At 45.3% G+C, this 13,861-nt stretch overlaps 1 protein-coding gene across 1 annotated transcript in view; it reads right to left on the bottom strand.

Moving 5' to 3' along the window:
- Positions 1-13,861, bottom strand: part of PPM1H (protein phosphatase, Mg2+/Mn2+ dependent 1H) — a 293,567-nt gene that overhangs the window by 140,731 nt on the left and 138,975 nt on the right. Inside the window, exon 4 of the mRNA XM_061130918.1 lies at positions 8,574-8,686. Coding sequence (XP_060986901.1) covers positions 8,574-8,686 — 113 coding nt within the window. The remainder of the gene's footprint in view (positions 1-8,573; positions 8,687-13,861) is intronic.

Raw genomic sequence — 13,861 nt, 5'->3', positions numbered from 1 at the left:
CTTAAATACTTATTTTTGCAGTCCTAGTAGCGTATGGGATCACAGTTCTCTGACCAGGGAACAAACTTACACCCTCTGCATTGGAAGCACACAGTATTAACCACTGGACTGCCATTTTTTCTTTTTTTTCTTGGAGGATAATTATAATATTGTGTTGGTCTCTACCATACATCAACATGAATCAGCCACAGGTATGAGTGTACTTTTTTTTTTTTTTTAAACCATGATAAACTAAAACCATTGAAAAGCTTCCTTCCTGATTCTGCTAGTTCCCTCCCCCCCATACATGTCACACTTTACCTGGACCGTGGTAAGCTTAAGCTTCACCTGGTTAGGTTTAGCCCACCTTCCCAGGCACTAAAGGTCTTTTTGAATCTTGCCAATTCAACCTAGACAGTGTATTAAAAAGGAGAGACATCATTTTGCTCACAAAGGTCTGTACAGTCAAGGCGATGGCTTTCCGTAGTCATGTACGGATGTGAGAATTGGACCATAAAGAAGGCTGAGCGTCAAAGAATTGATGCTTTCAAACTGTGGTGCTGAAGAAGACTCTTGAGAGTCCCTTAGACAGCAAGGAGATCAAACCAGTCAATCCTAAAGGGGATCTACCCTGAATATTCATTGAAAAGACTGACGCTAAAGCTGAAGCTCCAATACTTTGGCCACCTGATGCAAAGAGCTGACTCACTGGAAAAGACCCTGATGTTGGGAAAGACAGAAGGAAAAAGGAGAAGGGGGCGACAGAGGAGGAGATGGTTAATAGCATCACTGACTCAATGGACATGATTTTGAGCAAACTCTGGGAGATAGACTGGAGCCTGGTGTGCTGCAGTCCAAGGGGTTGCAAAGAGTTGGACAACAAATGAACAAGTTTATCTTACTTGGTTTCACAGCATCAGCAAAGTAGATGATTAGGTATTGAAAACTTTGGTGTAGGCTAGAGTGGCCAAAGATCAAGGCTCAGGCTTCTCCACTGGAAAGTTCCTTCCCGTCACTATCCCTGCTTCCTATCTCAGCAGCCAGAGATAGACAAGGCCACTATCTTGATCACAATCATCTCATGCCAACATCTCTAAGGGCAAATCCTCCATGAAACTCCCAAGCCCAGCCCCTCCATGGGCTAGGAGCACAGAGAAGCTGTTAACAGCGTCCTTGCTTGGGATGGGGAACCACAGCTAGAACTACACCCTCCCAGGGGCCCAACAACAAGAGACCAAAAGTCCACACAGGAGCCGCGTCTGATCCATTTCAGATATACGGGAGTCCTACTTCGGTGTATGCAGGGTGGGACTGGCGCTGAGATGAGGAGCTAGATCATGCAAGAAATCCTTACCTACCTCCCACTTTTTGAAGAAATGGACCTATGTTTCAGGATGGCAGGCTGGCAAGAAGGAATCCACAGGCAGCTGACGGAGATGCAGGGGCCCCTGCGCCTCAGGGAGCCACGTCAGAGGGCATCAGGGGAAACATCGCCAGAGACGCTCCTCTCCTGTGCTCTGTGGCTGCAGCGAGGCTGCTGGATGCGGAACGGCACTCAGAGTCTGATGCTTCAGTCTCAGGCCAGGAAAGCTATTGTTTTTATCCCTGAGAACATGCTGGCTCCTCCCTGGGCATCTGAATGCCCAGCGGTTGACTTAAAAGCAGTGGTCCTTCGATACAGCAGAACTGCCTGGAAGGATGTTCCAACAGAGAGCAGAGCCCCACCCCCTGGGCTTCTGATTTAGTAGGTCAGGGGTAGAGCCCTAGAATCGGCCTTTCTCATAAGTTGACAGTTGCTACTGCTTCTGGTTTGGGGATCATGCTTTGAGAACCACTGATTTGGGGCAAAAGGTACCAAGGAGAGGGTCAGAAAAAAAATCCAAGGGGAGGAAAAAAGGAGGAAATCCAGAGAGAGAGGGGCATCATCAGTGCCCTCTGTGTGGACAGCAAGTGGCTTAATAGGAAAAGTAAAGACTGTTTTCAGCCATCGCATGGTCTCCACGTCTTTGCGTGTATTTGTGACCATCTAATAGTAATATTTTCTTTCTAGGTTGTAGGTATAGCTAAGGGATGATGCAAATATATACTAAGAAGATAGGGAGAGGCATGCAGAAAAAAGATCTAAACAACTCAACTTTCATAGTAGAGAATGGGGTAAACTATGTTTTCTCTCTATTCTACTTTTCGGACATCTGTCAAAGAAAATGAGAGCTGTGGTGAGCTTCACGCAGGTCGATGGAAGAAGATCAAATTTATTTTGAACTCAGAGGAAGGCTACTATCAAAGAATCAGCTCTCTGGCAGGTGTGGATGGATGAACCACTTGTTAGCAATAAGCAATTTGGGAAGGTTCTGCAACTGGCCACTGATACCCACAAACATAAAAAGGAATGAACAGTTCTTTGCATCCCCCTGGGTTGGAAGCAGTTACATAGTTTCATTATCTTATCACCAGTAAAGGGGAGAAGTCTGAGATGTGTAATTGGTTTTGAATCTAGAAATGTAAGTCTTGTTTAATATCTAGTTCCCATCCTCAAGAAAATTCATATTTGCCAGAGGAATTCACCTCTGAATGCATATGGGAAGCTTTAATTTACAGAAGGGTAATCCTGGAAAATTAAAAATGAGGGAGAGAGAAATGAAAGAAAACCATCCTGGCGGGACAACAGGCTTTGTTTCAAGGATAATCCGTGACTGCTTGTTATACAGAGCTCCTCCACGGACACGTTCAACCTCTGCAGCCCTTTCCTAGGAGAATCTTCAAAAAAATGATCCGGCATTCCTCGGAGCCTGTCGCTCATCTTGAAAAACTCTGCCATCCCCTTGACTGACGGAGGAATTATAAGCATGATAAAATGGAGGTCCAAATTCACGGCAAGCATCCAGAAGATCTGGAAAATGCTGATGTTACTCTGATTACCATCAAAATGAAAACACGCAATTGAACATACTCTTGGAGAACCCTGGGCCCTTTGGAAGGGAATGACAGTCCTCCGTCTGAGGAAGGGGCATTCCCCAGATCATAAATGAATAAATTGGACCACCCAAAGCTTACATGCTTCATTATGTCTATGCATTTAAAATAGCTTCTAAACGCAAACATCCACTCAACTAAATGGTATAAACCATTTTAGGTGAAATTAAAGATGCCACTGATCATAAGGTACGTCATGAGTTTACATGCAATAGAAAAGAAAAAAATGTGTTAGGAACAACTGATTTTAGAGATGTTAAAATATGAAAAACAAGAACACCATGTGAGTCTTAGCATGGATTGGACATTCCTGGGTACAGAACACTGAAAACTCGGTGTTCTGATTTCAAGTGATGGGTGTGATGGTCGTCCGGCTCCTTAGCAGCTGTGGGACCTTGGGTGGATTCCCTTCACCTCAATGTGCTTCAGTATATTTATCTGATATTCACAATGCCTACTTTTCACTAAATTGCTGACAGAACTAAATATGATTCTCTCTTAAGAGTATTTAACTTATGCCGAGGGACTTCCCTGGTGGTGCAGTGGATAAGAATTCACCTGTCAATGCAGGAGACGCAGGTTCAATCCCTGGTCCTGGATGACCCCACCTGCTGCTGAGGCATGAAGCCAGTGAGCCACAATTCCTGACACTTGAGTGCGCTAGGGCCCACGCACTGCAACATGAGAAGCCACAGCGATGGGAAGACCGCACACTGCAATGAAGAGCAGCCCCCGCTCGCTGCAACCAGAGAAAGCCCGTGCTGAACAACAAAGATCCAGCAAAGCCCAAATAAAAAAAGAAACCCCACAAAAAACATGTGCCTAGCAGTTATTAACTATCTTATTGCTGCTGTTACTTAAATCTGGCCAGAGTGGAATCAGGAATTTCACAAATGTTAAACCGTCTTCTATACTCTGAGTGAGTTCACCGAGTCTCAGCTGCCAAACCTTTAGACACTGTTTGAAGTAAGTGGTAATGATTTTGTCTCCTTGGTGCCTCAGTGCTCTAGAAATAAAAAAAAAATTATCTTCCAAAACGGAGTCAAACATCTAAACTGAAGAATCACTTGCAGCCCTAAGGAGCGGGTGACTCAAACACAATAGGTGCTAGTTTGCATATTGCTTTGCATGACATTTGCATTCCCCCAAGTTCAGTTTTACTGGAAGTGAAAAATCCGCCCACCAGCTGCTTCTTTCCTAGTCCCTTATGATCCCCTGAGTGTGGAGTTGGCTGCTTTCAACCAGGAGAAATAAATCACCTGGCATGCATCAAGTAGTCATCCCACGAGCCTCTGGTGTCGGGTTACCTTGGATGTGGAGGGAAGGGCAAGGCTGTTCCAGGCGGTTATCACCTGGCATCACTGTGGACCATCCCACACAGAGGGTGGACACTGACTCAGAAACCAGTAAAGCCACACATAACATCAGCTGCTCCTGAATACAACCCTCAGGCACACACTGGGCCTGATAGTGAATCAGGTGAGACACAGCTCACAAAGCGGCTTGAAGAACAGCTACTGACCACCAGTACTGGTGGCTTCATGGTACAGATTCCACCTGCCAACGCAGGAGACACAGGAGACCCGGGTCTGATCCCTGAGTCAGGAAGATCCCCTGGAGGAAGAAATGGCAACCCACTCCAATATTCTTGCCTAGAACATTCCACAGACAGAGGAGCCTGGCGGGCCACCATCCATGAGGTCACAAAGAGTCGGACACGACTGGGCAACTGAGCATGCATACAGGACCACCAGCAGTTTACAAATCAAGCCAGTGCAAAACTTCTCTTTTCCCGAATGTAAATAATTGTGGGGTAGCGAACCTAAGACAAAGATTCGCTTCACTCTCAAAACCGCCAAGATTTACAGCAAACTGCCTAATATCTGGCAGTAGAGAAGAAAACTCAGCAACTAATCAGGGCTCTGTTGTCAGAATTCTCTGTTGGCCTGATCATTTGTTTAAGTTGAGCTCTTGGATTCATGACTCCTTGCCCGTAAGCCGTAATGGACCTACATTCACGCAGGTCTGATAAAAATTCACTTGGTTGCTGTTTCTGGGAAATAACTGAATATACCTGTGAACTCAAACACCTGTGTTATTAGTGAATAAACTAGGCAATGATCCTACATAAGATGATATCAAATATCTATTGTTTATACTAGAGCTGAAAATACACAAATAAGTGTCATATTCGTTATATTTGGACAGTGCCTACAATACCAACTCATATTGCTCTTAGGCTTCTACATGACCTATGGCCAATAAGTGAACAGCAAACCCAACCAGCCATCAGTCATAGAACTCCAAATTCATATCTGGATACTGGGGCCAGAATACCACAAACGTAATTAAGCTGACTAGGTTTTAGAGATGCTATTTTCTCACAAGATAATTTGTGTGTTTGGGGGTCAGTGCTTTATAGCTTTAATAAGGATCAAAGTCCCTGTGACACTTTTCAAATTATTGGGAATAACCTGTAAAACACCATACTTTGATGGACACTTAGAAACAGTTATTTGAAAGTTTCAAAAACGGACTCCAGGAAAGATGAAACAACCAAAACAACTTTTAGGGCTTTGCTTTCCAAAAGTGTCCCTCCTCACTGTGCAATCTTGAGAATGCCAGAATTATTAGAAATTAATATTTAGTCCAACAGCACCATTTTCAGAGATGAGGAAATCAAGATCTGGGTCTAAAAACTGGCACTTAAAACTGGGGGGCAAAAGTCCAGGTGAAGAGGTGGGACTGGCTGGTCCTGGACAGAGGACTGAGGTTCTGGGAAGCAGGGCTGAAGCTCTGGCTGGTCGGGAGGTGGGGTGGGGTTGGGAGCACAGGGAGGGGCTCCATCAAGGCCTTCAGAGCTTCAAAGGGGACACATTCAACAGTGAGAACAGGGTGTTGGGGAGGTCCTGCTTCTCTGAAAAGCATAATCCAACATAAAGATATTCTGGGCATGGAAGGTGGGTTACCTTCCGAGTCTGGGGTCCGCTGATGAAAGATGCTTCCCTGGGAAGAGGGGGTGGGAACAGAGCACTCAGTCACCACCACCTGCGTCACTGGAAGGGCCAGGAAGGCAAATTCATTTCTAAAAACACGGAACTAAATCCAGACTACAAAAAGGTGAATATGAGTGCAAAAGCTGAACCATCGATCCAGTTTTACTCGGAACAGAAAGAAATTGTTCCCCGATCTGCGCGTCTCTCTCCAACAAGCTCAAGACCCAGAACAGAATGAGGGCTCAGTGCCAGCTCCTCCATGTGCATCTTAAAAGGCCCCAGAGATGGGGATTCCTATTTTTAAGACACTCCAGCCCTGGGGAAGGCAAAGAAGAGCAGGAGACGCACTGGTGATTTTCCACTCGCCCCCACCCTGGAGCTGTGGTCCCCGCCCGTGTCTGTGCCCTGGCTGACCAACCTCTCTGACCCCAGTTCCCTGGGCTCCTTGCCACGTGGCTTCCAGCTGGGCTCATCCAATGGGCGGCCCTGGCAGGAGAAACGGGGATGGGAAGGAGGAGAAAGTCAGGCGCTTCCTCCCACTCCTTCCTGCAGCCCCTGCCCAGGGCCTTCATCAGTGGCCCCCCTCCCAGCTCTGCTGTAGCATTTCTTCCCTGGACCCTGCAGGTCCAGCAGGGTCAATGCCTTCCTGAGTTGCAATGCTCCTAGCCGGGCCCCTTTCACTCCTTCAGTCCGTTGATCCACGTGAGTTGAAGTCTATCTCCTCCTCGGACCACTAGGGAAGAGAAGCCATGAGATAAACATGGCATCTTATATTCACTTCCATTTACCTGGAAACATTTTACATTGAAACTGAGATATCTTACAGGGCAGAAAAGAAATTCACAGAAGCCTTAAACACAAACAAATCTTCAAAAAACATCAGTGTTCAAATGCCCAAAACTGCTGTCTCGGCAGGTCACTCTCCTTTGGTCTTCAAAATCCTCAGTGGGAAGACTGGGTGAAGATGTTTAACTAAGGTGATTGGAGACTCCCTCAGGCTCTCCTGCTTTGTAATTCCTGGGGTTCCTGTAATCTCCTGGAATTCCCTGATTGCCTGAAGGAGGCTGTCTTCCCCACAACCTGATGGAGACAGGGAAGGCAAGGGGTGGAGACTGATCTCAAGGAGAGAGACCAAGCAGCAATGCTGAGAAGAGGCAAGTGGCCCAGAAGAAGGGGCTGGAGGAAAGATAGCGTCCTCAGACCACAGCCCGAGTAGGGAAATCACCCATCCTCTCAGGAATCATGATTACAGTCCACGCCCTTGACTGCTTTCAGAATCAAGAGTCAGCCTTTAGCAAAAAGTCCCACTAGAAAACCAACATATTTTGTTACTTAAGGGGGCGGGAGTGTGTGATACATATTAGAAGGCTTTTCACAAGGTCTATAATTTAGTATAGACTAAATAACTGATGTTACTGAACCTAAAGTGAGCACATGTCAGTTATTTAAAAGAAGATTAGGGGACTCCCCTGGTGGTCCAGTGGCTAAGACTTTGTGTTTCCAATGCAGGGAGTCCAGATAAGGTTCCCTGTTCAGGGGACTAAGATCCCGCATGCTGCAACTAAGAGCTTGCGTGCCGCAACGAAGACCTGGGATAGCCAAATTAATAAATACAAATGTTTTTTAAAAAGATGATTAGAACACAAGTCCAGGGCTTCCCTGGTGGCTCGGTGATCAAGAATCGCCGGTCAGTGCAGGAGACTCGAGCTTGATCCTTCATCTGGGAAGATTCCGCATGCCTCGGAGCAACTAAGCCTGTGTGCCACAACTACTGAGCCTGCGCTCCAGAGCCGCGGAGCACAACTTGTGAGCCCACGAGCCGCAGCGACCGAGGCCCCAGGGCCGTGGAGCCCGAGCTCTAACAGGAGGGGCCGCCGCGGTGAGAAGCCTGCGCTGTCATGACAGCGGAGCCCTAACTCGGCGCAACTGGAGAAAAGCCCCAGCGAACGCCCAGCACAGCCAAAAAGAAAAAATTAGTAATACTGCACAAAAAGACAAGTCTATCTTATTGCTGGTAAGACTGGAGCGAGTAAGGGTTAAATCATCTCCTGTTGGCCCAAATTCCTCTCAGCTGAACCCAGAGGAGAGGAAAAGGCAGCCTGTAGGGGCACGCGCATAAAAGGAGGAATTCCTGGGCTTCTGGGAAGGGACAGGGCGAAGTCACTGAGCCAAAGAGAAACCAGCTGGGAAGTCCCCCTGGGTCCCCTTCAAACACCACTTCATGCAAATCCCTCTCCTTCTTCCTCGTCATTGTCACACATTGATGCCTTTGCTCAGCTTTCATTGACAATCAGGTTCTAAAGTCAAAAAACATTTGGATATTACCAGTTTAGGTTAATCGCAAGCATATATATATACACACACACATATATGTATATATGTACATACATATATACATATGTACATATGTACATACCGCTACAGGCAAGAAAGGAGAAGGCAACTTGCACCTTTTCATACCAGCCTGACAAATCTTATTTTTACCCAAATGTAGAAGGCTTATCTTTCTCAATATCAAATCCCGAACAGAATTGCTTTATTTCTAATAATTTCATTTTTTTAAAAGATAAAAAAACTCAAGGAAGGCATTCACCTTTAGAACGACCCAGAGGCTCATCCGCTTACCTGCTGTCCCCAGCGTTGGCCACGTACAGCTTCCCCAGAAGGCAGACCACGATGAGGGCGGTGCAGCCGCCAGATATATTGTACAAACTCCTCTCTCGTTCAATTTGGAGGTCCTGGAGAAGAAAACCGAGTCAGCGCTGGGCTGGGCAGGGCTTCCCGGGTGGCTCAGAGGGTAAAGCCTCTGCCTGCCATGCAGGAGACGTGGGTTCTATCCCCGGGTCGGGAAGATCCCCCGGAGAAGGGAGTGGCTACCCACTCCAGGGTTCTTGCCTGGAGAATGCCCTGGATGAAGAGCCTGGTGGCTCGTATGGGAACTGTACGGGTGGGATCGTACGGAGCGGAGGCTTTCTCAGCCTGGCCCCCTGACGGCAGCCCCGAGCCTGCAGGCACTTCAAGGAAGGGCAAGGAAAATCCTTGGTACTGGCTTCTCTACCACCTGAGGGGCATCTCTGGAGAGGGCAGTGGCATCAGACTGCCGCCTACCAGGCCATCCGCAGACCAGAGACAGGAAACAAGGGAAGGCAAACAGATACAATCAGACAAAAATGAGAAGAATCAAGCCAACTGTGTTCAATAAATATCGTGGCTTAAGGAAAATTTAGTTTTTGTATGGACGGCTTGAGCTGCCATGTGGAAAAGAGATTAGAGAGGCTAATAACGCCGAGGGCTTAGATCGGATCGATACTTTCAAGCCCAAAGTCTCCAAGGAATAATTTCCTTCACAGCCAGACACAAGAGGTGACTTGAAGGACTGTGTCCTCAACTCAACTCCAGTAGGAGTCCACCCCCATCTTACTGATCAAAGGGAGAAGCTTCTGCACTCCCATCTGACTTCCTCTTCCCAAGGCCACTGACAAGGGACACACACGAACAGTTACCGGCAACATTCAATGAGCACTTCCTCTGCTTTACAGATAGAATCACATCTCATCCTCACAGCCATTATTATTAACCTCACTGTTCAGATGCAGAGAACCTGCCAGCATTTACCCGGCTGGGTTTGGATTCTAATCAGGTTCTCCTCCTCTAAAGCCTAGTATTTATTACCTGCCACTTAAAGAGGTCTCCCCAAGAGAAATAAAAATAGAACCACACTTCTCTCGACAGACAGGCATCATCCTCGAGACAGATGGCTTGGTGAAATTCCGTGTCAGTGACAGAAGCGAGGGTTCTGTGACTTCAGAAAAAAATGTGAGTTGAATTAGGAAAATAAACTGGACACTAGCTAAAATAATGCCCAAAGTCCCCACTGTCACCTACTGTCAGGGCAAGGGAGGGGGGAGGAGAATGGGTACAGAAGAGCAGGAAAATGGCTGATTCTGAGGGTGCTGTTGGCTGGCCGAGGGTCAGAGTCCTTTTGTGATTCCCAGAAACCCACAGCATTAGAACTCAGCTGCTGCCGCCAGCCTCCTGATGGAAAGGGGGAGATAATTCAGTAATCCAGCATTTATCAGCAACTGCTCTGCTCCAGAGGCCAGAGGTGGTAATAACAGTTAGATAAATCACCAGCGAGAAACCAGAAAGAGGGGAAGAGCCTGAGCTCTGAAAACAGGTTAAGGACAGAGTATTGGTCAAAATGTAAGGAGAGAAAAAGTACAAAGAGAGGCCCTGGGAGAACCTGACATCCCGGGGATGAACTAAGGAAAGGGTTGAGGGGAGGGTGGGGGCAAGGCTGAGCAACCATGGGAGGGGTAAGGATGAGTGTATTACAAGCAAGTGAAGAAAACTTAGGGGCTGAGTGAATGTCAGCATCAAGAGCCGCGGATGGGTCGAGCATGCAGACCACCTCCAAAGACCATACTGGATTTTTAGAACTTATTTACAAACTCCGTATAAATGAGCTTAAAGGGCTGACATGAGGATTAAATTAGATGGAGTGGGTGAGGGGCTTAGCAGACCATCTGGATGTTCCCCATAGCCTAGACCCCACGATGGAGAGCAGAAACATTTCTCCCTCATTGTGAGACCCTCAACACCCATATCGGGCCAAGTAGAAGGTAATTTAATAGATATCTGTTAAATGGGCAAAAAAAGAAATCCATTATAAAATGCCTGAGTTTCCAAATTTTTACCTCTGCCTGAACATGAGACATGTATTCCACAATTCATAAATGAAAAGCTTACAATGTGAATAAATGCTCACTGAGAAAATAATTAAGCAGGAACCCAGGTGTCCAATGAAATGTAGTCAATTGACAAGAAGGAACAAATGGCTATCAGAGCCCAAGCAGGAATGGTGGGAAGCTGGAGCGAGGGTGGTAGGGAGGAAGGACACGGAGGTTAGCAGGGAAAGACAGTCGTAAGAAAGTCAAAGGGGAGAAAGAAAACATTCCGATGTCAGAAGTTTGAACCTCTACAGAACGCATCAAAACAGAACCAACAACCCTACTCACAACAGAGCTTGTGAGCAGGCTTATTCAATTTATTCACACTTAAATAAATGATATAAAGTTGATACAATGATAAGATACATATTTCATCAAATTAATCTAGAAGCTGATATGTAAAGTCCACACCCAACACAACTATTTTTAATACATGGGGAACAACTGCTCTAGTTATAGAAACCATCCTTTCACACCCAGGATCACTATCTGTTTGAACACCTAAAGTCTGAATGAAAGACAATTTTTGTAGGTGGACTGGAGTGTGATCGATGCTTGAGAAACTAAATCACTGCTCCCATCCAGAAGATACACAGCGTCCACGTGAAAGAGACACCCATAGCAAACAATTCCTCCGGGATTCAGATAAACAAGTTTATTTTGCATCAGAGGTGCATTTCGTATCATGGTTGGCATCACAAGAAACTCTGATTATAGAATTATTTCATCCTTTGAAAAAAAATCAAGACAGTGTTCGACACTAAGATTATCTGCTACATTTGCCCTTAATTTTTAGGGAAACATTCCAGTCAGCTTGCCCAGTGAAACCTTTGCTATTACATTAATAACGTGAGTCAATATTTTTTTCAAATTGATTTCATCGTTTCTTTCAACTTTCCCTAAGTTTCCACTGTCTTCCCTCTGTAGTTCTCCTGGCATAAGGAATGCTAAATCTGGCAACACTTCCTAAGCAGTGGACCACAGTCTAGCCATTTCTTATGCAAGAAACTTTGCTAGGCTGCTCATGCTTTCATTACTTCCCGGCGTCGTGTGGTAATATACATATGCGCGTCTGCTCAGACACACAGGCACACACTTTAATTACATTTGTACTCTCTGGGATCACAGTGACAAGGATTTGAAAAATATATTTCCACAGGCTTCATCCCCCCTGAAGGATTCACTGACATGAAAATATGCTTTTTTATTTCCTCTAAAACTGGGTGTAACTAGAACACATTCTAAAAATAATTGCTTCCCCCTCCCCTCCCTAGAAGCCAAAATAGAACATTTATTTTTTCCCTGCACCACCTACTACTCTTTAAAAAGATGTATCACAAAATCTTAGTACTGAAAGGAACATTAAAGGACCGGCTGGGTGGTTCTTTTACTACCAGATCAAACAGGATAAATGAAGTCAATAAAGATGTATTTACTGTTCAATTAACTACCTAATTTCTTTAAACTCTCAACTTTTCCAGTCAGCTTAAGCTTCTCACACTCCAGGTGGGAGAAAAAACACACAAAAATGTATCCCTCAAGAACTTTGGGTATTTTTCTCAAAACATCAAGGAAATCATGGAAAAATTGCCCACTGCTTTTTGCTAAACAAAGACCGATATGGAACAGCTTCCCCATTTTAGCTGTCATGAACCTCCAGGCATAAATCTAGGATAAATTACCAGCAAAACAAGCACATACTATCATTCTTCTTCAAGTATGATCTAAAAGGATCAACTTAAGTGACTCAGAAGATTCAATTAATAAGATAACTGATTTATCTGCTCAATCAGGAGTCCCTCTCAAGACCACTTTCTACTTAGCAGAACTGATTTACCCTGTTTTGTGGCTGTCTGAATGTTACATTTAAGTAAGGTTTATCTCTCAATCAAAGAATGGATTCAATTTTTAAGACTTGGGATTGTGTTTTGCTCCTTTTTGTTGCAAGGAAGAAGGAGACCAATGAAGGGAAAAAAGGAGATGTGTGTGAAAGGAGACTAACTCAGCAGGAAAGAATTGCAAGAAAGAAAAGACATTGCTCGGGATCGTTGTAATTTGGTTTGAAAGTCCCAGAGATAATGCAACCCCAGGATCATCCTTTGTTTCCTACCAATTTTAGATTGCAAAAGGAAAGCAATATCAAACACCAGAAGGGAGCGCGTTGGGGAGTTTCAATAGGACCTGGCAGCTCCCCCTAACTGGGCTAAAGCATGGTTCCGAGCAGTGTTAATAGTGTCAGTCACAAATAATAAGATTCTGCATGGTTTCAGTATCTGGGTCTGATTTCGGTTTATTCTGAGGACAAGCCAATCTGTTAGGCACGGGGGAAGGAGAAAAACATCACTGCCTAATATTGCCACCTGCTGGCTATTTGTGGAATCACATGCTCATTCCTTAGAGGAACTCCTGTTACAAACACACACAGGCTCTGTCGCTTCAGTCAGGTCTGACTCTTTGAGACGTTATGGACCTTAGCCCGCCAGGCTTCTCTGTCCATGGGATTCTCCAGGCAAGAATAATGGATGCATGAGACAAGTGCTCGGGCCTGGTGCACTGGGAAGACCCAGAGGAATCGGGTGGAGAGGGAGGGGGGAGGCGGCATCGGGATGGGGAATACATGTAAATCCATGGCTGATTCACGTCAATGTATGACAAAAACCACTACAATATTGTAAAGTAATTAGCCTCCAACTAATAAAAATAAATGAAAAAAAAAAAAAAAAGAAAGAAAAATGGAGTGAGTTGCCATGCCCTCCTCCAGGGGATCTTCCTGACCCACGGATCGAACCAGCGTCTCTTATTTCTCCTGCAATGGCAGATGGGTTCTTTACCAGTAGCACCTCCACACACACACACAAAACCCACTAGAAATCCACTTACCATGAATATTCTAATTCTCAAAACCACTAGGATTTATAAACTATAAATAAACTTTGCATTTGTCCTCCTTTTTCACCATATGTTCTTTTCATGAACAAAGCCAAGCTGAGTGGTATTTCCAACCATTTACTCCATATTTTAGAAAGATGTATGGCAGTTTTACAAGGTAAAATATTGCCATTTTTTTCTCCCTGAGTAACAATCAAACCTCCAAAAAATTCTGCACTGTGGTAAGGAATCTATAGCCTCACTGAAAATGAAATAGGACAGAATTTCGAGATCCTCCTCCTTGTGTTCAGAATT

The sequence above is a fragment of the Dama dama genome, chromosome 3 (genome assembly GCF_033118175.1).
Source record: "Dama dama isolate Ldn47 chromosome 3, ASM3311817v1, whole genome shotgun sequence".
Lineage (NCBI taxonomy): Eukaryota > Metazoa > Chordata > Mammalia > Artiodactyla > Cervidae > Dama > Dama dama.
The sequence above is the reverse complement of the archived record's forward strand: the minus strand, read 5'-3'. Positions and strand labels throughout refer to the sequence as shown.